This window comes from Austrofundulus limnaeus, unplaced genomic scaffold (genome assembly GCF_001266775.1).
Source record: "Austrofundulus limnaeus strain Quisiro unplaced genomic scaffold, Austrofundulus_limnaeus-1.0 Scaffold1046, whole genome shotgun sequence".
In the NCBI taxonomy this organism is placed as follows: Eukaryota; Metazoa; Chordata; class Actinopteri; order Cyprinodontiformes; family Rivulidae; genus Austrofundulus; species Austrofundulus limnaeus.
Window position 1 is genome coordinate 61794 of NW_013953448.1, and position 24999 is coordinate 86792.

General features: G+C 38.9%; 3 protein-coding genes across 8 annotated transcripts in view; 1 reads left to right on the top strand and 2 right to left on the bottom strand.

The window, feature by feature from the left end:
* The window catches only part of dync1h1 (dynein, cytoplasmic 1, heavy chain 1), a 29462-nt gene extending 25215 nt beyond the window's left edge, over window positions 1-4247 (bottom strand). For both annotated transcript variants that reach the window (XM_014030361.1, XM_014030360.1), the window contains 7 exon segments: window positions 5-232; window positions 1726-1997; window positions 2086-2272; window positions 2393-2648; window positions 2755-2928; window positions 3054-3141; window positions 3896-4247. In XM_014030361.1, coding sequence (XP_013885815.1) covers window positions 5-232; window positions 1726-1997; window positions 2086-2272; window positions 2393-2648; window positions 2755-2928; window positions 3054-3141; window positions 3896-4145 — 1455 coding nt within the window. In that variant the 5' untranslated portion in view covers window positions 4146-4247.
* Window positions 4248-4918: 671 nt separating this feature from the next.
* Window positions 4919-10581, bottom strand: tmem30b (transmembrane protein 30B). The gene is made up of 8 exons (XM_014030367.1): window positions 10453-10581; window positions 9858-10059; window positions 9653-9760; window positions 9445-9552; window positions 9144-9234; window positions 8906-9043; window positions 8607-8813; window positions 4919-5764 (listed from the first exon to the last, which is right to left on the bottom strand). The coding sequence occupies exons 2-8, from the start codon at window positions 10044-10046 to the stop codon at window positions 5586-5588; spliced, it is 1020 nt and encodes a 339-aa protein (XP_013885821.1). The 5' UTR covers window positions 10047-10059; window positions 10453-10581; the 3' UTR covers window positions 4919-5585.
* Window positions 10582-11232: 651 nt separating this feature from the next.
* Window positions 11233-24701, top strand: LOC106533898 (lysine-specific histone demethylase 1A; the record flags this gene model as incomplete). Of its 5 annotated transcripts, none has more annotated exon segments than XM_014030362.1 (18): window positions 11272-11333; window positions 11895-11931; window positions 12837-13130; window positions 13313-13487; window positions 13603-13736; window positions 13837-13915; window positions 14007-14099; window positions 14209-14315; window positions 15729-15810; window positions 15986-16080; window positions 17109-17126; window positions 19114-19256; window positions 19339-19429; window positions 19518-19652; window positions 20614-20687; window positions 23513-23624; window positions 24066-24198; window positions 24514-24701. In XM_014030362.1, coding segments are annotated over 17 exon segments (1983 nt in total), but the record flags the coding sequence as incomplete, so codon positions are not given.
* Window positions 24702-24999: the final 298 nt, after the last annotated feature.

Here is a 24999-nt window from a genome sequence, read left to right on the forward strand (position 1 = left end):
TCACCTGGGGCCTCAGCACACGAACGATGACGGCCCTCAGCTGCTCYTGTTGCCTTCTGAAGCGCCTCATGTGGTCCAGCCTGGACTGGAGCTTCCTGTGAGCGGGGCTCAGGCGCCACACCATCTTCAGGTTCTCCTCCCTCTTCCTCTTCACAATGTCCCTCAGAAGCACCTGCAGCTTTTCATACTCATCCTCCCAGGTCTGGAACACCTCGAAGCAAGCCACCATCACCTGCAAACACAAGATTRGTTGACAGAGTTGTAAAGTGACTAAGTACAAATACTCCTTAACTGTACTTAAGTAGAATTTTTTGGGTATCTGTACTTTGAGTAATTATTTTTCAGCCTACGTTTTACTTCTACTTCTTACATTTTCAWAGTTATCTGTATTCTCTACTCTTTACATTTTTAAAAAAAGACAAGAAGTAGAAAGTCGTTACTTTTACTTCATTTTTGCTTGTTAATGTAAAAAATAATACTGTCCATATAAATTGTGCCTTCTGGATAGAGTGAACTTAATTGTGGTTGAATGAGAAGTATAAATATATAAAATTCTGATAGCGTACTACTTAGTACACAAACGATGTCACACTCCAGCAGGACATAATCATTAAAATAAAAGGACTGTACTTAAGAAGTATTTGTATTTCAAGAATTATATTATTGCATTTGGCCGCAGCCCTCAGATAGATTTTCATTTTGGGGAAAAGGTTTGAGCAGCCTTGATATATGTACTGTATATAAACTGAAACAGCTAGACTAGTGCATCCTAAATTTAACATAAATTAATTATTTTAATACAATATAGTCATTTCTGCATTTTTTGAGGGAGGTCACCTCTTAATAAATGTCATCATGGAAAATCTAACTGCTCATTTTAAATCAATACTTTTACTTTTAATACTTAAGTACAAAAAATAGATACTTTAAGACTTTTACTCAAGTACTATTCCTAAAGGAGACTTTAACTTTTACCCAAGTAATTTTTCGGTAAGACAATTGTACTTTTACTCAAGTATCACTTTGTGGTACTTTATACCAGTGTTTCCCAAAGCTGGGGTCAGGACGCAAAGTGGGGTCCCGAAACATCAAGTTGGGGTCCTGAAAAGATTTTCTGAATTAATTACATTTTTGCCTTAGTTGTTACAAAGGAGTGAGGTCAGTGTATTTAAAATGGATAAATGTAGAATAATAATTATTGTTACTATGCCCATGTTTTGTTGACCTGATACAAATGTTTATCATCCAAAAACAGTTGGGGTCACAGGTCTCTGCTACTGTTATTTTGTGGGTCAAAAGCTGAAAAGTTTGGGAACCASTGCACTTTGGTTCCCAAAGTTGGGCTTGGGACCCAATAATGGGTCATGAAGCACCTTGGATAATCTCCAGAAATCAATTTAAAGGGTAATAAAATAATTGCTGATGTAATGTTTTTCCRTATAATTATTACAAAAACATAAAGTAAGTATAAGTATTTATATTTGTGTACAAGCTGTTTAGATTGTCAAAAAGCCTGTGTTTTTAGGYTTATMAACAYAGTTCGTGTACTCAGACCAGTAACATTTGGGGTCGCAAGTTTTTGCCATGGATATTTTGTGGGTCAGAAGATAAAAAGTTTGGGAACCACTGCTTTACACAACACTGTTTGTTGATAAATAATGAAAACTCTAGGTTTTTTTTGGATGTGGGGAAAGAAGAAAGAAAAAGAAAAGCACCCTGACAAACCTTTTCAAATTCTTCATAAGCAACATGCATGAGCTTCCTGGTKCCCAGCACCTTGAGAAGCTGGGAGCTCAAGTCCCTGGAGATGGCCTCCACCAGACGCAGCGCTCTCTGGATGGGATACTTGGTATTCCTTATTTTTTTCAAGTGAGTAAAAATGGCAATCAGGGCCTGACGGATCTTATCAAGCTCCGAGGCAGAGAGCAGATCATTGAGAGGGAAGTCTTTCATCAGAGGGTTGTAGTCGTTGACGGTTTCCACAGCCTGCTTCAGACCTGTGAGGAAAAGTAAAGAATTCACATAAAACGAATCAAACTTAAACTAACGACAGTAACGAAAATGTTTTAACTGCTCGTCACGCACCGGTGTCTGTGTCGAAGCTGACGGTAGCGTGGAAGCGTTTGCCATGTTTGAGGATGTCCAGAGTCAGCAGAACCTCGGGGCTTTCCCTCTTCTCCTGGATTCTGTTGAGGGCTCTTTCCAGATTCAGCCAGAAACTGATCTCCTGCAAGGCCGTGCCTGAGGCTGGGTCACGGTCGAGCTTTGTCACCTGGTAGAGTTTTAAACATTAAACAGTTGATCTGTAAGAAACTAGGCATTTGTCTTTACTTTCATTGTAGTACTGGGTTTTTTTTCTTATGTCACAGACAAAAATAAGCAAACGCCTCACTTTTTGGATCTCCCTGATCCAGCGGTTCACTCCAGATTGCAGCTGGTTCAGAAAAGATGGGTCTTCAACTTTGTCGCCAAAGTCGGTGACCTTGGGCTTCTCCCCGCGCTCGTTGCACTGCTTGGCGATGTTTGTGATGGTGGGGTGGATGAGCAGGCTGATCTCAGGAATTTCAATGTTCTGCTGAAGGTGGAGCAGGCCCATCTCCAGCTCCGCAATCTTTTTCTCAACAGAGGGAGCCATCTTGTCCCCGTCTCTACAGGATGTGGCATATTTTACAAGTGAATGATTTTCCAATTTTTTTATTATTTTCTAAATGCCGAGTTCGAGATCCACAGAAACGATCGTTAGGAGAACATTACCTGTCTGCTTTTCCAGACTCGCGGATGTAGGACTTGAAGAACGGAGCAACAGCGTTGCTGATGAAGGAGTGAAGAGTCTCATAGGGAGAATCCTCACTCAGGGTCAGGACGCGAACTTGAGTTGATATGGGCTTGTCTGCATCAATGACACCTGTCCTCTTGATCAAAGCCAAGCTGCAACAGACAAAATTAAAATAAGGAAAAGCAATTTTAAAACAGTTGTGATTAAAATATATTTTTTTATTTTCCAGCTTATTGATTAAAAATACAGTTTTAAGTGAATTGAAAATATATTTTACCTGTTAGACTTTATCCCATAATGTATGTCAATACTGATGTTGTAGGTAATGGACTCCTTCTCCTCCTCTCCTTCATCACCAACATCCTCTGTGTGAGGAAAAACTAAATTCAATTCCTGATTGAACAGTCATCATCTCACCTATTTGCACCCAGTCCAGTCTCCACTTAGTTTTGTGAGTGACATTTGCAAAAAAAAAAAAGTGCACATTGTATGATGAATATTTTCTGGTGCTAGGAAACCAGGATGGAGAGGTGAACCCAGCGGGATCAAATACCTGCAGGCTCAGAGTTTGCCTGGTCATGTGAACTATCAGAGGAGTAAAGATTTAGAACTAAATTTAAACCTGGTCACATCCAGAATGAATTTGCCCTCAGAAAATTGAGMATAATGTGTCTATTGACAAACTGGTTCACATGATAAAAGCCCTATAAGGGGCAAACATGACTTGAAGTTAGGACAAAGATTCATTCTGTTTTAATTGCAAAGCATTTTTTTAAAATTGAACATTTGATTATTTGTTCAGCAAATGTGAGAAATCAACAGAATTTAAATACAAATGCTGTACTTTGCTCATACAGTAATACTTTATTATGTCATAAAACAGTATCAGCTGAGCTTGATGCATGTTGCCAGCCTCGCCCACTATGGCGTATTTTCTGCAACGAAAACTGGTTTTAAACGTAATTTCTGTGAGGAGGGTTTTYAACTGGTCCACTTTAAAACGTTTGGCTGTGAACTCAAACTGGTCATCATATGAATGTGTAAACAAGGGAAGTTAATTAATGACTTCCTCGCATTTATACACATTTATTTGAATTGTATATTATTATAAAAACGTACCCTTGAGAGCACTTCTTTCGACCAAGATGGTTTGAACCTGGGGGTCGGCCAAAAACTTCCTCATCTGCTCCACGGAGCTCTTCTCCTCCAGGGCGGTTTCCAGCGAGGCCGGGGCCTCGCCGCCATCTTCCAGGAGCAGCGGCACCAGTTTCCGAAGGTGCTTCTGCAACACCGAGGTATCCGCCACCGTTTGAACGGCCGAAACTTCCATGGTGCCGGAGCCTTCCTCCGTCCCTCCGCCGTCGGACATCTTTACGAAGCCAACGCTGGACCGATGTTGTCTGAAGGTGAACAAAAGAAGAAAGCAAACAACGCCGCCTAGACAGCACTGTAGCAGGCTGTCTGCACCGCTGTCAAATCAGAGCGTGACCGTAGCTATTTATCAGCGCAAAGGATTGTGGTCTTTGTAGTTTGACGGATGGGTAACTTAAAAGACCCTGTTGGTGTAAGACTACAACACCCACAATGCCGTTCAATTATTGTTCCAAAAACGTCCGCTAGAGGGTCCAAGAGAGCAGTTTTCCAATGATGCAGCAAATTTTTATGCGTATATTCTAAATGCAGAAAAATTTAGATAAACCTGTGATTTAAAAAAATCTGTGATAAAGCAGATTTATTGTTTGAGGAGCGCCGTTTTTTCCACATCTTGTCAGTGTTTTGTCAAATGTTAATAATTACAGTTTAGTTTGAAGATAATTTCAGCAAAATTAAATGTTTAAATGTTGAATTAACCATGTTTTTTTCTAGTTTGTTATTTTTGAGTGTACTGTAAAGGCAAAAAAAGTGTAAACAACRATATTTTAGTATACGCTAGAACACGATGTATTTTCCAATGTAGTGATTTTCACCTTAAGTCCACTTTACAAACAAACTGAACATTAAACATTTATAAAAAGGACAAAAAAAGCTTTTAGAATTGAGTCGAATCATGTTTGCGTAAATCAGAAATCAGAAGAAATTAAGCTGTCATTAACTCGGTGGAAAAAAAAACTTCATAATAATGCGAACAAAATATTACACATGTTCAAATTGCATATAGAACAATGCAACGGTTTAAGTGTTTTATTCAATAAATATCAGGAGCATTAAGTCAACTGTGTTTTAAAGAGTGTTCATAGTTTTAAAAAAGGCCTTCAAATAAAGAGAAAACAAGACAAATAGCATTTACACCATATCCCTGAGTTAAAAAATATTTACAATTTTTTACAGCACTTATTTGGAAGCCACGTYTGAAGTGTAACTGTTTGGAGAGCATTAAATGGCTTTACATGTAAAATATGACTTTAACATGATTGACCTAACATGAGGAAGCAGATCACMGGTTAAAGATAAAAGCAAAACTTTAAGATATACAAACAAGTCAAACAGTCTCACTAGTAACATTTTTGCACTCAAAAGCCTCATTTAAAAATATACTTGAAGACAAGGCATTATACTTGTGCCTGAATTAAAAATAATGTCCTAATTTGAGAAAAGTCAGTAGCTTTGCAGCCAAATTAAAAGCTCCAGCATGAAGTTTAGCACAATAAAATATAACCCTAACTTGTTCATAACAGTAAGACTTCAGTTCCTGAGTGGATTTGTTTCATTTCTATAAAAATCTAAACCCGAATTGGCTCATTGAATGAGATACAAAATAAAATTCAGTTAATAAACCTCTGTTCCGTAACATCAGTCTGTGAACAGACGCTCAGTCGTCTTCTGGGAACTTGAACTTGGCGTAGACGATGAGCATGACCACAGACATGACGACACACAGAGACCCAATCACCAGGTAGGCGATGCCCAGGAAATCGTTCTTCCCACCCATCCAGGATACGTTGCTGAACACCACCTTCTTCCTCCCGTTAAAACTCAGAACAGGATAGTCTGAGGAGCAAGCGTTAAGGCTCTGCACCAAATACACAACATGCAAACAGAGAACTAAACAAAACATAAATCTGAAGGACAGCACTGATGTCATGAAACACTGCATGTGAAAAGTATTTATATACAAATTACTATTTTTAGCTTAATTATTCATCATTAAAAAGGAAAAAAAAATTACATTTTGCCCAATATCGTTCCTTTTTGAACTTGTATGGAACTAAAATGCATTCACATATAACCAATTACAAGAACTTTCAGACATAATAACAAAATATGTTGAGAAATGATGCAGTTGTAGCCCATGGAGGTTTAAAGAACAGCTGGAGTGTGCAGAAACCACGTGATCTACTGTAGAAACTGAACAGGTAGAATCTGGATTTACCATTACTGCACATGCTGGTAAAAAAAAAGGACCGACGATGTAGAAATCATAAAAACTATTATTATTAACAAATATATAATTATTTTAGAGTGTAAATAATCTATTGAATGCTTTAAATAATGCCAGAAAGCTGTGTGTTATGGACGTACCAACAGAAATGTGTCTCCTTTCACAAGTAAGCAGACTGTCTTATTTACCTCAATGTGGATGTGATCTGACCAGAACATAAGCTAATAATTTAACAGTCTAAAAATTAAAATAAGCTTATAAATCTGATGTAATCACTGCTAATTATGGAGCTGGTCAGCAGATAATAAGCTAGGTTTATAGWTGACGCGTTGCGCCAGGCGTGTGCGCCAAAAAGTGACGCAATCATGCCATCCCCGCCCCTGCGCGGTGTCCTGGTGCGTGGTCGGGCACCTCCAAAATTTTGTAWTCCGCAAAGGCTGCTCGCGCCGCACCATTCAAATGGTTTGTCAAGCGATTGCTCTCCTCCTTACAACATTTTCACAAGTTATAAAGAGTACTTCCACGCACCTCCACTGCCGGCAAGGGCGCACACTCAGCCTTCAGCTTGTGTGGCATGTATTTAATTACAAAACGTAGAACTCTGCTGAATCATGCTACTATTTAACACAAACTATTAAATATTAGGTTGATTAGTCCTCTGATTTACCATAGATATTTACACAGTGTAAAATAATACATATTAATTAGTTTTAGGTTTTTATTAGACTAACATAACCTGCTGAGAAGATGGTTAGCAGTATGCACACGTTTCATCCTACAACCAGGTATACAGAGAACATTTTCTAAATGTTGACTGGTAAATATTTATTATTAATATTTATGACAGTAAGAAATAAATTTATTTTATTACTCATTGAAGTCTTCATTTTTCAACTAGTTAAAAAGTCTAAGTTACTGACTTCAGGTATGGACTATATCATTGTTACTTATAAATCATATATTTTTCTGGTATATATCTGCTGTTTTACATGAACATTGAATACAATTAACATAATTGTTAATTTTTAGTAAAATATTACAGATAATTTGGGAAACAGATCCAGCTGGGCTTGCTGTTAATCAAATGACAACTGTGAGCCGATGCCCTGTTTGGTCGCCGTTTCTGCTCCTCCACGTAGTCACGGATGCTAACAGTGGACAGGATAGGCTGGACCTACTCAGTGATATTCAGCTCTATGTTSTAACTGTTCAGATCAAACCTTGGCCAGCGGGAGACAACCAGTTGTAGACATACAAAGACTACAAAAGTTTCTTTAATGTCTGTCCAGTGGTTCATGAGATACTGTATTTTGCTAACTCCACAGACAAAACATAATCACCTTTGCCAACGAGCAATAATACATTTTTGTAGTTAAAGGTGCAATATCATGTAAAAATCAACTTTTTTGAGTTTTATATCATGTTATAATGTTATACTCTCATAAAAACATGCCCAAAGCCTTGCTTTGACTCATTCATGCACGTTTGAGAAATCCTGCAGCGTTTTTAGGAAGCCATGCTGAGGAGCAAAACGACAGGTGGGGACCAGAAACATCTTTTGGGACCAGAAACGCCCCTGGGACGAGTCTTTAAGCCGAACTTCTTCATGGCAGCGCCCCCCTTCCCCTTCCGCTCACGACTCCTGCAGGCTCTCGGGTGAAAGTGAAACTTAAACTGTCTGCTGAGCTCTCAACATTAGTTCTCGCTCAGTGAAGCTCTTTTCAGATTAAAAATAACTTTGAGGAAATGTATTTTCAGATGCCAATTAAACTGCATCATGGCGCACGCCCCCGAAATGTGCGAGACAGAAGCAGAAGGTGGTTCTTAAAGAGACAGAGACCTATTTCAAGGCATTTAGAAGAGGACGGATGAGAAGATAAGTTTATTTTCTATTTAAACATAAAAAACAGCATTTTAATAACAACTAAAGGTGACATAGATACTTTATTATGGTATAGTATTTAAATGTATGCCTGAGAAACACATAATATTGCCCCTTTAGAACAAAAACGCCTTGTGAAGCAGCAATAAGGTCCTTTACCTAGTTTGTTTTCGAGATGAGGGTGATCATTATTTGCCTAGCTGGTTTACTTATGTCAGAAGATTTGCTTGTAATGGTGTTCTTTGGGATCTCCTGAGTCACTGCATTCATTCAAACTATTTAAACGCAGAACCACACCTAACCAGTCCAACAAGCTGAGGCTACACTGCTGTTTGTGTAACATGACACCTCACTTCCCAGTTTTCTCTCTCTGAAAACATTTTTTTAAACAGAACATTTGAAAATACGCAGCAGATCCGTGCTAAAACTTAACATGTTAGACTAATTTAGCTGTAGATTGTATTTTTTTGTGCATCAAATAAATAAAAAAGCTGCGAAACAAATAGGCCTACTTACTTTCTTTGCTTTAAAATTCTTGATAAATCTGTACAACAGGTTTAAAAGGATACTGTAGGAAATTTCAAGGCTGTAGTTTCCAGCRGGTAGACCATTTGTATAATTCTCCTCTGCGATCCGTCGATAAAGTTTCCTGAAATTTGGCAGAGCTGCTCTCCTCATCCACACCAGGAAGTCTTGGTTGATGAAGCCGTTGTTGGACGGGTCTGAAAAATCCAGCTCGTACACGGCCTTGGTCCAAAATAAAGGTTTCACGGTACCTGAAAGGGAGAGCACCTCTTTCTTTAATCCCTCCAAAATAGGAATATTCAGAAATGCAGCTCATTCTGGTGAATTAGACTAAAGTCCCAACCGTTGAAGGCATTCTGCAGAGGCGTGACGTCGGGATTCTTAAACTTGACATTGTAGTCTGTCCACCAAGCGATCCCCTTCCCATCAAAAGGCACCACATTTCTTTGCCCGTTGACAATCTGATACAGCTTGAAGGTGTCTTTAAGAAGCAAAACGAAAGCAGGAACAGTGAACACATCCCTGATGTGGCAAATAAACTATATAACCACCCGAACAGGTCATTTATATGTTGTACATACCGTTAAACAAGCTGTTTGCTACTGATCCACATGGAACGATGGGATTGTTTCTGCTGTCCAGCCTGTAGGGTGCACAGTCTGTGCTGGGATCCTTAAAAAGACAAGGATGATAGTTTGTTTTTTTTATTTGATATCTAGAATGGTTTCTATTTAAAACATGCAGGGAGAGTGGTAAAAACGGGGCCAATGAAAAGATATGAACTTTGCCAACACTTAGAAAGATACTAATAAAGATGTTCTCTGTCTTTGGCGACAGTGGTGGATTATAATGGAGGAGTGTTGTGCATATTTGTTATCTTACTTTAAAATTAGCCAGGTCTCCATAGAGCTGTTTGTAATCTCTGGACACGCCGTACCTCCTGTGGTTCTGGAAGTAGTTGGTCAAACCGTAATAAAAGAAAACAGGCCCCTGTGGTTCCAAACAATGAGATTAATACGCGCAGAGTTGAATTTGGTGAGCTGTAGAAAACTGTTTATGTTTGAGTTCTGGTGTAAAGCTCTGTTGTCACCTTAAACAGAGTGTCGATGTTGAAGCTCAGGGTGCACACGCAGTTCTTGGTGTTTGGGTTTGTGCACTTGTTGCAGTCCGAGGTTTGGTCCGTCCCGGTGTAATCAATCTACGTGAGGAACCCCAGAAACATGTCAGCTCACAAAGATTTTCACTTTCATACATCATCCCCAGACTAATGTTTGCTTCGAATGTCACGACCTTACCTCCAACACCTGAATGTCCCGTGAAGTGATAAACAGACCGACTCCGACGCCGATGAAAGCGAGCCCGATGAGGACAAAGCCTGGGATGACGATGCCTGCGGACAGAATGGGCTGCCATGCTGGAAGCCTCTGCTGAGTGAAGGCGGTGTTGTCAGGCCGGTCTGGTGACTCTTTCTTTATCCTCACCATGGCCTTACAGCTTCTGTTGGATTCATTTCTTATTAGCTCAAAAATAATGCTTACAGTCTATACCTCAACTTAATTCAACTTTGTAACACAATCACTGTCGATGTAAAACATGCAAAAGCCTGCTTAATGAAGCCAAATGAGCTTTACTTTTCACTGTTCCTGATTTTTTTTTGTATTTGCTGCCATCCTTTTACTTTTTAAATATAGATTTTGCAGTTGCCACCAGATTTAACACAGTTTACCCATAAAATGTTTTATATTTTTACACAAAAAACTGGTAATATACGTAACAAACACCTTAGATAAGATATGAGCATTACAATGGCCACAGAACTGACTTTTTATCAAATGTTTGTCTTGTTTAAAAACAAATTCAATTGAAAGACACATATATTTGGTTACTTACGTGCAGTTTTTGTCTTAAGACGAGAAAAAAGTAAACAAATCACCGCCGACGTTCCTTCTTTCCTCAGTAAGGCGCGACGTAGCAGCTCAGCTCACCTTTACCTGTCTGCCCCACCTCTGCATGATGACGTCAACTTCAGACCGCCTCAGATTTCGATTCATAGTAAATAAAGTACAAACAGAAAACTATGAATACCGAACAGCAGTCTTAAAGACTACACAACTGTTTTAAAATTCTATATTTTATATAAATTACAAATATTTTCTTTAAAGCGTTGTTACATAATTATGTTCTTGGCAGGCAGCCACTGAAATAAATGAGGTGTTGTGCCCAAAATAGCACACCCCGCCTAAGCATCCCTTGTCGCGGAAGAGGTTTTRAAAGCTAGATTTATTCACATATAAATAAAGTGATAGTCAAACGTTGRAAGAGGATGCGTGTTTTCCAATTTTAGCACTTTTTAAAAGCCTACTCCTGCACAGCTATTTTAAATTTGATGAGCTTTTATCCCTCTGAATAAAAATGCCGGACAGCCTCGCCTGAAAGAAAAAAAAAAAAGAGGCCCAAATTATAATTATAATCGTATTAAACACTACTCTACTGGTTCTAAAGGATACTAATAAGCAAARGTGAGTAGGTCGCTTTATTTTATTGACCTTATTGGAGAAAACAAGTCATTTTAAATCTGAAATACTATCCGCGAAGAGTACTTTTTTCGACAAAACACCAGTCGCGGAGGTTTAGGATTGACTGTTGTTTCAACCAATCGTATCATTGAATCTTATTGCGCGACGGTTTCATCCGCCAATCACAGTGGAGCTCTTTGAGATCAACCTTGCAGCAGTATCGTCTTTGTTTTGACATCTTCGGGGGTTTGAGAGGTATGATAAGTTATTTTTTAGTGTTGTTCCCCTTTTTCTATGGTAGCTATTCTTTCATTTGCAAGAAAATGTTTCCTTTATTTCGGAATGAATCCATTTTTATAAACCAATTTTGTCTGCAAAACCGGCGCACCTGTTCCCGTGCTAGCCACATCCCATTGTTAGCTTAAGCTAACACGGCATGGTCTGTAATGATCAATAGAAAGAAAAGCATTTAAAATAAAAGAAACCTTACTACGATAATATAATGTGTATGACACTGAAGTGACGAGTACATGGAATCGGTTTCCTACGTGGAATATGAAGGTTAATTTTAAGAACAAATCAATGATGGATTCGCTGCTAGCTTAGCATGTAATTGACTGTAAGGCTTCACTAATCGAGGTTACTTTAATTCAACATCTGTAAAACATGTAGTTATTTTATGTTTTAGCTTTTACAAGAACTCTCTTTTGAATATTACCGTGTTAGCTGGATTTCATAATGCACATAAAAAGGTCAACACATTTGCTCAGTTCGTGTTTGTAACCATAATGTCTCTGGTTTGTCTTCGTTTCTTAGTGTTTGAATGGATATAACCAGGTGTACGGAGAAATGGGTAAAATAAGACAAGGTTACTGTACCTTGGAGCCCTCATTCCATAAAACCATCACACTCATACTCAGTTAACATTGTTGCTCTCAGTGATCAGATGTGGTTTAGTTGATGTAGATAATGTATGGTGGTTGTAAACCAAAGGTTCACACTGCTTCAAACTGCAAGTGAGGAAGGATGGACTGTTAAGGAATTATTGCAATAAATTTGGCTTTTACAATTGTTTTAAATTGAGGGTTTCAACACAAAACCTCTAAATTGTCCATTTATTTGTTTATAATGTTGATTTTTTTTTAATTAATGGAATGCTTTTGTTTTAGATTTGACAAAAATGTATTTTTTTGTTTTGTTGTGCCTAAACCTAGTTTGCGCTGTTCTGTATTTCTCTAAACTAAATCCATTATGTGTTAATAGATGTTTTTAAAAAAATACAACCAGTAACATTTGTTGCACTAAGTGTAGCAAATAAAAGGTTGCTGATATAATACCTGTGCTTTTTTTTTGTTTGTTTTATTAAGATTTTTATAATGCCTGTGAGTTATGACTCACTGAGAATCAATGAAATTGATTATAGTTAAATGTAAACAATTGCAATCTAAAAATAATAATTGTCCGTGACGGTGAAATGCCTGTAGAAGTTAGGTATGAATTTTATTTATTGTGTTTAATGTTGCAAATCATCATTATTACACATTTGTTGCTACGTTTCGTATGACAGGTAAAACATGTTTTGTTTGTTTCCTACACTCACAACCCATTTTATCACTTTTACATTTAAGTAATTGTAATATTTCTTTCAGTTATAATTATTTTAGACATTCAAATTCAGTCATTCACTCAAAAATATGTACTTTTCTAATGTTTGTGTGTAAATTTTCCTAATCTGAATCCTGGTCACCGTTTCGTCAGGAGAGGCCTCCAACGTCCTCCATCATGCTCTCTAGCAAGAAATCAGATGCCGGCTCCTCTGCGTCCTCCTCCTCATCTTCTGTTGGAGCAGCAGGAGGTGAAAGGGCGCTGAGTTCTGACGCCCAGACTGGTCCGTCAGCCTCGGCGTCGGGAGCTGTGGATACAAAGAAGAAGGACAGGTTGTCCCCTAGTGGGGAACCTGCAGGAGCCTCTTTCCCTCACCCTCCAGGTCCCGGAGGAGTGGACCCAGACTCAGCTGAAGTCCGTAGAACAAGTCGGCGGAAGCGACCAAAAGTAAACATTTTAGGTTTCTAAAGTTTCAGGAGAGAAGGATTTTATTATAACAGCTTGTGTTAATGTTTTTTTTTCAGTGTGGTGCTGGGGGGTGGGTATTTAGTTTCAGGGCGTGTGACCAAACCAAGCCCTGCCTGACGCGAGTCGTGGTTTTAATGGTGCTTTTATTGTGCCTACTGTTGCAGGTGGAGTACCGCGAGATGGACGAAAGCCTGGCCAACCTGTCGGAGGACGAATATTACTCGGAGGAGGAGAGAAACGCCAAGGCGGAGAAGGAAAGGAAGCAGGTCGTCCCTCCTCCGCCCCCGCCCCCCGAGGAGGAGAACGACAGCGAACCTGAAGAGCCGTCAGGTCCAAGTCCGCTTTTAACCAGCTCTGTTTTATAATTCACATTGCAATTTCAGATTAAGATAAATACATTTAGTGTTAAGATATCAAAGGATTGATGTGTGATTCATTTTTTCCCCCACAGGTTTGGAAGGAGCTGCTTTCCAGAGCCGCCTTCCTCACGACAGAATGACGTCTCAGGAGGCTGCCTGTTTCCCCGACATCATCAGTAGTCCTCAGCAGACTCAGAAGGTCTTCCTGTACATCAGGAACCGTACCGTATGTACCATGTTTTATATTTCCAAACYTTTTAAAAAGAAACCCGCAGMATCGCTGTTTAAAGCATATTTTCCGTTGCAATTCGTTATAATCTCATCAGATCCAACTGTGGCTGGACAACCCTAAAATTCAACTAACGTTTGAGGCCACAGCACAGCAGCTTGAAGCTCCTTACAATAGTGAGACGTCCAATTAAACTTTAACCATCTGCTGTTTTCATTAGTCTTCTTAACAGAGCAGTAATGTAARCTTCTGTCCCTCTGTTTGTAGGCGATGCTGTGTTGGTTCACAGGATTCACAGCTACTTAGAAAGACACGGCCTGATTAACTTTGGCATTTATAAAAGAGTCAAGCCGTTACCCAGTAAGTCTACTTCATTAATTGCACTAATATTGTCTTTTCATATAAAAAGGTATTTAAAAGTCACTCACACAGTTTGTTTCAGTGATGGCCTCTCTGTTTGTTGTTGCAGCAAAGAAAACAGGGAAGGTAATAGTGATCGGTGGAGGGGTGTCTGGTCTGGCTGCAGCCCGCCAGCTGCAGAGCTTTGGGATGGATGTTACGATCCTGGAAGCCAGGGTAGGTCAACAACAGAGGAAAATCTGTTTGTGTCTCAGTTTGTTATAAAACAGCTGGAAGTTGTTTTGTGACAAAAAAAATCACTTTACCGACAGCAGTGTGAGATTTATCAATTTATCTGTATTAATTCAAAATAAATGAGGTGAACTGAACTTATTTTAAATGTTGACGCAGGATAGTCGTTACCATAAAGTATAAATGCGTGACTCCTGCTTTATAGAAACTACTTCCACAGAGGGTTGGGCGATATGGCCCCTCTCAAAAAAAAATCGTTGATTTTTTTCATCCCAAATCCATTTTTGATTTTAATCGATTTGTTCCCCACATGACGCAGTGCCTCTGTTTCAGGTGTTGGAACAAATTTGTTGTACTCCTTATTGTGTCAAGAGCCGTCAAACAGATTTTGCAGTGAGGTGATTGTTGCACAACCTAACCAGTTCCAGATAACTGAAGACACAGTGCCTTTTTTGAGAAGTAGATCCTGTGCTAGCTGCCATATTGTCATGTTGTGTACCAAACATCTWGAGGGACAGGTGGGGTGACCTTTGAACTACAGAAGCCCCAAAGAGTGCACTGGTGGGGGAAAAAATACAGATTTTCCCAAAATTAAACCTTTATAAAAGGCAAATTCGAAATACAATCGATTAAACTGATTTATCGCCCAACCTTACTTCCTCATACTTAGTGCTATTTGAACCAATCATATGTAAGCATTTGACTCCATTATCAATGTTGTGCTACGACTTACAGTGTTTGAAACTTTTATATTATTTTATTTTTTTTACATATTACTTATATATTTAGATATGAAAAAAATTGTTCAGTTCAGATTATTTATAAGCTTGAATTCACAACAAATCATCTCAGACGTACTAATTTAAGACTTAAGCTATGATTTAGCTCATTTTAGCTTTGCTACATTTTTAGCTAATTTCAGCTCATTTTGTTAATTTTAGCTTTAAAAATGATGAAGCTCATTTCAAGTTTTGGTTACAGTTTAGCTATTTTATGCTTTTACCAGTGGTTTTGCTTATAACTACAAATTAGCACATTTCAACTTTAAGCTACAGTTTTGCTAATTTTTGGCTTTTTTGCTGCAGGTTTTGCTCATTTTAGCTTTTGTCTGCAGTTTTGCTAATTCTAACTTTTAACTGCAGTTTTGCTAATTTAAGCTTTTTTAAGCTTTTAACTGTGGTTTTGCTCATTGATTTAGTTGCAGTTTGGCTTCTTCTGACTTTTTAGCCACGATTTTGCTAATTTTTTCCTCTGTTTCCTATTTTTAATAATTCATTTATGACTCAACAAATTTCAGCCAAGTTATTCAGCAATCTGCATCCACTACATTTTTGCTGAAAGTGCAATTCCTCCATTTTTTTTTATTTTATTTTTTGTACCTTTTCTGTTTGCCTGCAGGACCGTGTGGGGGGCAGAGTGGCCACTTTCAGGAAGGGAAACTACGTTGCAGACCTGGGAGCCATGGTCGTGACGGGACTGGGTGAGAATTTGATTCAGCTTTTATACTGATGTTTTTAACTGATCTGATTGATGCACAGAATTTGAGAAATCTCCCATTAATCTGAGAGTAGTCTTTTAAAGTGACATTAATCATCCTGTAGGGGGAGATGATGTTTAGTTTTTGTGCCGTGTCACTTTGTGTTTCCTTCATTCAGGAGGGAATCCCATGGCTGTGGTCAGTAAGCAGGTCAACATGGAGCTGGCTAAGATCAAACAGAAGTGTCCGCTGTATGAGGCCAATGGCCAGGCTGTGAGTAGAATATCAGAAACCCCAACAGTAACTTGAGAGAAATCAAGACCAGCTCTTATTGTTTGAGTTAAGAATCAAAGACAGGTTGTGGGCGTGACTCTGCTGAGCTGAGCTGCAGTCGTACTGACTCTTAAAATAACACACTCATTTAGCATCCTCTCTGCTGCAAGCAAAAAAAGTATGTGAACAAAATTTATTGTTTCAAAACAAACTGTTTAATACTAGATTCAAACCGGATTCTCTGATTCCCAAGACCACAAAGTTTAATGATGCTGGCACCTCTTTATTTCTTTGGATTTGATCAGAGTTTCTAAATTCATAGTTAACTTAGTTTGAATGTTTTTTATTTGTTCACACACTTTTCTCATACTTGTGAATGGTTGCATTATTTGTAAAAAAAAAAAAAAAAGTACAAGAAAGCTTTGTGTTGCTAAAAATGATGCAGATTTGTTTCCAGTATTATATCTGAAGCCAGATCTCTCTAATGTTTAATTCCTTTGCTAGTTGATGGTTATTTCTGCACGAATGTTCACTTTCTGCATTGGAATGCTCTGTTTTTGTTTCCATACCTGTTTCTTTAAACATCTCATCATCCTTAGGCAAGAATTTGGTTTTCCATTATAAAAAAAAAACAAAAAACCAACAACAACCACCCAAGAATTTTGAGCCTTTTTCCAACTCTTTGTATGTGATAAAAAACAGCTTCACTTCCTCTCAGGACTGAGCAGAACAAACACAACTTCATGTTAAGTTATGCCTTGTGTTGTTTTGTCCTGTAAAAAGAGATTTGACTTCCTTTTCAGTGCATTAAAGCAGAAACTAGACTTCAAAGCTTTTAAAGCATCCATATCATGTGGTTTCCTCTTCTAAGGGGGAAAAAAGGCAAATTAAATGTTCGTGTTTTACTTTTGTGCAAACCTGTTTGAGGTTAACGTTGTGTTTACTCAACATGTTCTTTTTCTCTCCCCCCCCTTCCCTCTTGTCTTTTTTAATCCTGTCCATGTTCATATTTTGGTGAACTGCTAAAGGGTGAACGGTGCACAAGTGTATGTATACGTTTTATTTATATAATATATTTCTTTTTTTGAATCTTTGAAACATTTTAGCTCCATTTGATTTCACTTTATGTAGTTTTCTTATTCATGTAGGAACCCTCATCTTTCATAACAACAAAACTAAATAAAAGGTTATGTTTCTTTTTTATGTAAGGGGGATATAAGTATTTGAATATTTACAGTACAATAACATTATTTTTAAGAGRAAGTATCTCAAGGAGTATTGCACAAATCATCAGTACGAGTAGATTTCAGCAGAGGCAAGTTTTTCAGTAAAAGATGTTTTCTGCTGAATCGGTGCAACATGATCCAAGRTGATGTTCTGATGGAGGTCGGGCTCCACAGCATCACCGATTGGCTCCTAAAGCAAGTGTTGCCTGTAAAACTTCTTCTCTGCTGATGATGTGTTTGTAACAATTTCTACTAACAAACTGAAGTCACTGCATGTTCAGCCAGACATACTGAGAATATTAATGCTTAGAAGTAAGTTTTGGTTTATTCTGAACACATTAAATACAAATACAGACCTTGTGTTGTATGAAAAGTTCTTCAAGTGTATTTATTATTTATTTCCATTATTTTATTTCTCTTAAGTTTTATTTGAAGTCAGGGTTGCAAAGAGGTGCATTCCTGGAAACTTTAGCTTGAGAATATTGGAAACCTCTCAATCGATCCAAAACATATTCCCAATAAATTGACTCTGATATAGTTCTTTGGTAATCCATTATTTATTGTTTTATTATACACACACACAACACCAGGGCTATTCAAGTGGCAGCCCGCGGGCCACATCCAGCCCATGGGTGCCTTCCATCTGTGTCCACTAATGACTCACACACATGAAATTGTTTTTATTTATTTTTTTAGAAAAAAAAGTGTTTTTTATTTTGTTGTTGCCTAATTTAATATAAAAATAGATATCAAATCATTTGTAAATTTAAAATGTACGTTTCAATGCAACAAAATAAATGCATTTAAAAGGTAAAAGATCATACTTAAGATACAAACATGCTGCGGTGTCTTTAATGGTGTTTGGGGGAGGTCCACACCGAGCTGTTGGCTTTGAGTAACCGCAGCCATCTAGTGGTGATGAATGGAAACAACATTGCATCCTGTTTATTCAGATGATGACCTCATCTCATTTCTGTGTTAATTTATCAGCCATATTAATCTAAACATGTCATCAAAGTTTAAGCACAAGTTGCATCAGGAAGGGTGTTTGGCGTAAAACAAACAGCAAATATCTCCTGCAGATTTGCTTCCCGTGGTGGTCTCTGCAGCCTATTTAAAGTGCCTTAAACATCAATTTTTTGTAATAAATATGAATGTATTTTTGGGAAGATAACATTGATAGCATATTGTAAAAAAGATTTCATGCCTCTGAGATGAGCAGTTGTTGAGATATTTGCATGTGAAGTAACAGGAAGTGATGTCAAAGGGTCTGAATGTGAACAGAGCATTGCTAAAATGGCTATCGACTGAAGAGAAGAATCTGACGTTTCTTTAGATTATTTTAATCACTATCATAAAAAGATGAGAAAGAGTCATAGTTCAAATAATATTGTTTAAATAAACAAAAACCAGGAAGTTTTCTTTCTCAGAGTTCCCCTTTGATGTCACTTCCTGTTTCATTTTAGCTGAGTCAAATTCAAAAGAAATAAWGCCAATTATGTGACATAAAGGGTAAAATCTTGCGTATTATGCCAAGTTTCTTCAGTATAAATATATTTTCTTTGACTTTTTGTATTTCGTGGATATGCGTGTCACAGGCACTTTAAAATTCCTGTTAAGGATCAACATTCAGTTTTTTAAATTTCAAGTTTATTCCCATTATTTAATCCCATCTTTATTAATCCTAAAATTTTGCAACCCTGGTTTAACTTCAAATCTGTACAAATGATTCTTTCTATTGTATGTTGGTGCTTTTTTCCTCCTCTTTTGACTAATGTCACATTATCCTTTAAACTTGTGTGCTTAGGTGCCAAAAGAGAAAGATGAGATGGTGGAGCAAGAGTTCAACCGACTGCTGGAGGCTACCTCTTACCTCAGTCACCAGCTCGACTTCAACTTTCTCAACAACAAACCCGTTTCTTTGGGACAAGCTCTGGAGGTGGTCATCCAGTAAGTACAGGGGACATTGTGGGATTGGACAAATGCGTACAGATAGAAAAATAAAAGTAAACTGTGACGCATCTGTGTGCAGGTTGCAAGAGAAACATGTCAAAGACGAGCAGATAGAACACTGGAAAAAGATTGTAAAGACTCAGGAGGAACTCAGGGACCTTCTCAACAAGGTGACGGGCCAAGTTTGGTTGTCTGCAGCRTCAAATATCCACCACTTTGCTGTTAACCTTTTTAAAATTTCCTCCCTCCTCCTTTCAGTTGGTGTCCACCAGGGAGCGTGTGAAGGAGCTCCATCAGCAGTTCAAAGAAGCAAGRGAAGTCAAACCACCCAGAGACATCACGGCAGAGTTCCTGGTGAAGAGCAAGCACCGCGACCTCACCGCTCTCTGCAAGGTGAGTAAAAAAAAAACAACTATATTTAGTTATTTTTTTTATTTAAAAACACACCAAAACCGGGAATTCCAAGTCTTCCAATCAAAACATCCAAGATGAGTGTGAAGCTGTGTTTATATTATCTGTTTTCATTAGCTGTAGTTTAAACTAAGACTTCCTGTAGTTGATTAGTAGATTCCTCCACACACGTCCCTCACCACAATTTCCAGGAGAGAAACTTTGATCTGAAGGGCTACATTTGGCAGCCAGAAAGTTTCTGACTTGATTGCCATGTTAGAAGAAGGCATCGCAAATTAGAGGGAATATTTTCTGAACGACCTGATCGGGGTTTACGCCTGAGAGGACGTTAATGCCGTGCTGTCTAAGCAGACCAGACAGGCTGTGTTTAGGTGGTTTAATGTCCTGCTTGAATGTATTATTAGCGAGTGGTAGTGTTTTATTTTTGGCGTGGAGAAATCACCTCCACTGCTGCTCTCTGTGTGCTTCAGACGGATGTTTTAGTTGCTTTAAACACAGCTGGTATCTGAGCTGGGATCGTCTGCGATCCATGCTCCCCGTCTGAGAACCCACTTCAAGGCTTCAGCTCACGCTCTGCTGGGTTTTATGTCCGCAGATGTGTACACACCTTCTGACCAAGACAGACAGAGCATTTCACAGTCTGTGTTTCCACATGACAGGCTTTTTAAACCCAGTGAGCAAGGGTGGGTTGTGTCAGTCTGTATGTTTGTGTTAGGATATTTTATGCATTTCATGCCACTTTTAGTATTTCCTCAGGGGGAAAGGAAGTTGTCCTTGACTTTGAGTTGTTGGGAGTTCATTCTGCTGTGATGAGCTGAACAGGTTTAGTCAGGTCTGTTTGTCCTCACATGGCCTAAAACTCGGGGGTGTGTTGTCTGTGTCCGTCGATTCCCTAACATCTCACAGCCCTTGACCTCTTCCTGTTTGCTCTGTCCTCCTGCAGGAGTACGACGAGTTGGCAGAGCTGCAGGTGAAACTTGAGGAGAAGCTGCAGGAGCTGGAGGCCAACCCACCCAGGTAAAACACACCTCTATAGCTTTTTATGATCATATCACTGCAGCTCAGTCTTCACCTAGATGCTTATAGATGAATCTGTGTGTCACTTTTTTTTTTTTATAAAAATGCAAACATTTTATTGAACTTAGCATAAAGAGTAAGGAAATTTGTGTTTGGTAGCTTATTTCTRTGTTGTAACAATGCTTCTTGGCAATAAATCTGATAAAGTTGGAAAGCCTGTTAATTTTCCTTTTAAATGGTGTCACATTTGTAAGGAACCTGCATTTGTGGGATGAGCGGTAGAGCCGAGGATGTGAGTTGCGCGCATGAAAATTTTGCCAAATTCTCTCAGCCGAACAGCTTATTTTAGCTTGTTTTGAGCTTCTGGTACCTCCAGGTGTCTGATTGCTAGCACCTGGGAGCAGTGGTGGGCACAGTCCCCCTAAAGCACTAAAGCACTAATAGGGGAACTAATTTCCTGATTAGTGCTTTAGGGCTTTTCATGATTTTAAAATTTATTAGTGGATTAGCACTTGCTAAATTTAGAAGCACTAACTGAGGTCTATAAATGTTACTGATCATTATTAATGTAAACAGCTGAAGGTGAAAGCTGTCACACATTTTGTTCATATGTGTCACTTATCCACTAGATCAGTGGTTCCCAAACTTTTTATCTTCTGACCCACAAAATATCCATGGCAAAAAACTTGTGACCCCAAATATTATTGGTCTTAGTACACGAACTGTGTTAATAACCCTAAAAYCACAGGCTTTTTGACAATCTAAACAGTTTGTACACAAATATAAATACTTYTTTATACTTATTCTGTGTTTTTGTAATAATTACAGGGAAAATATTACATCAGTAATTATTTTATTACTCTTTAAATTGATTTCTGGAGATTATCCAAGGTGCTTTATGACCCATAATTGGGTTCCAAGCCCAACTTTGGGAACCAAAGTGCAGTGGTTCCCAAACTTTTCAGCTTTTGACCCACAAAATAACAGTAGCAGAGACCTGTTCCCCCAACTATTTTTGGATGATAAACATTTGTATCAGGTCAACTAAACATAGGCATAGTAACAATAATTTTATACTACATTTATCCATTTTAAATACACTAACATCACTCCCTTGTAACAACTWAGGCAAAAATGTAATTAATTCAGAAAATCTTTTCAGGACCCCACCTTGATGTTTCAGGACCCCACTTTGGGTCCTGACCCCACCTTTGGGAAACACTGCACTAGATGACAATATATGAACCCAAATACAGCTGTGGATGTTAATGATCTTAAGAGAGCATCATGACAACATGTGACTCGTTGTCTGTTGAAGAATGTTCATGGGTTGACTGGGTTATTTTAGCACTTTAAAATTAGCTTTTGCTAAAATTTTCAGTGATTAGTGCTTTACAATTAGGGGACCTAAATATCTGAGTGAGTGTTTTAGGGCTAGTGGAACTAATTTTTAGATTGGTGCTGCCCACCACTGCCTGTGAGCATGGACCCTGCTACAGTAGGTGTCTGCTCCAAAAAATGCCACGTTTGACTGATCTGGATAGGGAAACTTCAAGCTGGTGTTCAAGTTGCAAATTATTTGTAGTGAGGCCTTGTACCATCTCCAAACTGAAGGCCAAGTTTCATATTACTGTTGATATCAGAGACGGTTCCACGAAGTGGGCGTCCTGAGAAGACGACACCCCAAGATGGTTTCCTCAGCTTGTCAGGCTGTCRTCTACAGATTTGCAGGACAATATGGCCGACGGCCTGTTGTGGCTGTGTATGGTTCTTCCACATGCTACTGAGGCTTTTCTTTGTTAAAAAAAATTAGGGATGCACCGATATGAAAATTTCAGCCGATATCGATATRTGATATTATTATTGGTGTTATGGCCGATAACCGATATTTACCGATCAACGCACAAATTATTTATATACATATACGCACGCACACACTTGGGTCTTTTTTTGATACCATAAATAAATGACCAGACCTGGCTCTGACATGGCTCTACTTCAGTTATTCCTGGCTGTGCAGCGTCAGTATCACTATCACGATCAGATACCACTCGACCAAACATTTTGCCTACCAAAACAAAATCACAAAGCTAAAAAATGGAAAATCAATATTGGACATTAATATCGGCCCCGTTTTACAAATCGGACCGATACCGATATTGTAAAAAATGACCAGTATCTGCCGATACCGATGCCAATGCCGATATATCGTGCATCCCTAAAAAACTTAATTGTTAAATTACCAGTATGTCTTTTTTTTTTCGAACTTCAATCATCCCGTCCACCAAACACCAAGAGTCAACAGCAATAGAAGCTGTTTGGCAGAGATTGCTCTGTTTCTCATCCCACAAATGCATATTCCTTATAAATGTGGTGCCATTTAAAAGAGAAATTAACAGCATTTCCAATGTCATAAGATTTATTGCCAAAACACATTAATACAAAAAAGAAATAATCTGCCAAACACAAACTTACTTACTTTTCCTGCTAAGTTTATATTGATCGCAGGTCATTTAAAACATTCCGACTTGTGTAATCTGATTAAATAATCTTGTGGCGCTCATCTCCAGAAGATGAAATTAAAAATAAAAATCTAATCAGCTCGRGCGGGAGCAGTGAAACCAGTTTGCTAAATGGTTTAAAAAGATAATTGCTTAGCAACAAATGTTTTCCCTTATTATGKCCTGAGGTGATATACTTTTAGTTCCCGACATGTGAATAAGCACGGCAGCGTTTAGAGCTGTGCGAACTTGTGGGAATTTGTCTCCTCGCTGCTTAAAAAAAGCTGCCGGCGCCTCTCACGTGTCGTTCCTTCTCTTCCACAGCGATGTTTACCTTTCATCCAGGGATCGGCAGATTCTAGACTGGCACTTCGCCAACCTGGAGTTTGCCAACGCCACGCCCCTCTCCACCCTGTCTCTCAAGCACTGGGATCAGGTAGAAACACGTCCTGAGTTTGAAATATCRGGACTGAGCAAAGTAGGACTGCTGTCAGGACTGTGGTGTGTTCACTGGAAACAACTTTGAATTGCCCTACAGTGATTTTTTTTAGCCATATCAGTAGAAAGCAGAACTGAATATTAGTTTCTTAGTTTCTTCATCATCAGTGACTTTTCATTTTTTTAAAAGAAGACAAAGAAAGAGAAGAAAAAAGTGAAATGTAATGGGAAAGAGTGAAAAAGAGATTAGAAGATATGTGAAATATATATCAAGAAAACTCCCCCGACATCTTGGCTGAACACCTACAGAAACAAAGATAACAAAAACACAGCAACAAAAATGCATATCTATATAATTATAGTGATTATAGCCTTGCTGAAAGGTCCATAGTCTTTAAGTGGTTTAAATGTATCGCTGTGGTTATTCATGTTTCCACAGGACGATGACTTTGAGTTCACCGGCAGCCACCTCACCGTGCGGAACGGTTACTCGTGCGTCCCCGTGGCTCTCGCTGAGGGTTTGGACATCAAACTGAACACGGCAGTGCGACAGGTCCGGTACACGGCATCCGGTACGTTTCTCACGATCAAAGAATTGGACGTCACACAAACGCGCCGTGGTGATTTTAAAGGGCATGAGGTCATGAGGAAGCTCGGCTTAAAGACACGTCCCAGTGGCGTTTCTGGTCCCCACCTGTCGTTTTGCTCCTCWGCATGGCTTCCTAAAAACACTGCAGGATTTCTCAATCATACATGAATGAGTCAAAGCAAGGCTTTGGGCATGTTTTTTTAATGAGAGTATAACATTATAACATGATATAAAACTCAAAAAAGTTGATTTTACATGGTATTGCCCCTTTGAGGGTTAATGTGTGTTTTCACTCCAGGCTGTGAGGTGATCGCAGTGAARACTCGCTCCACGACCCAGACCTTCATTTACAAGTGCGACGCCGTGCTGTGCACGCTGCCCCTCGGCGTGTTGAAGCAGCAACCGCCTGCCGTCCAGTTCGTCCCGCCCCTGCCTGAGTGGAAGACGTCGGCCATACAGAGGATGGGCTTTGGGAACCTCAACAAGGTAGAACATAGGGCTGCTGGGCAACACGGCTGAAAATGTGTCCGATAATTATTGGTTAGTTTTTTGTTTCAGCTATTTGAAATAAGGACCAGGAGATAAAAGGCTGATTAATCCCGCCAAACTGGTGACTTTTCCTCTTTTATCCACAATTTCCTCTCGAGCTGTTGGACTCATTTTCTCCTTTCACTCCACATCGTTCTTCTTTTATTTTTAAGCAGTTCTGAGGCATGGTGYTGGAACGTGAAGCTGCTGCTGCTCATGTGACTCAGCAGCTTGTTGCTAGCTTAGAGTGAGTTAG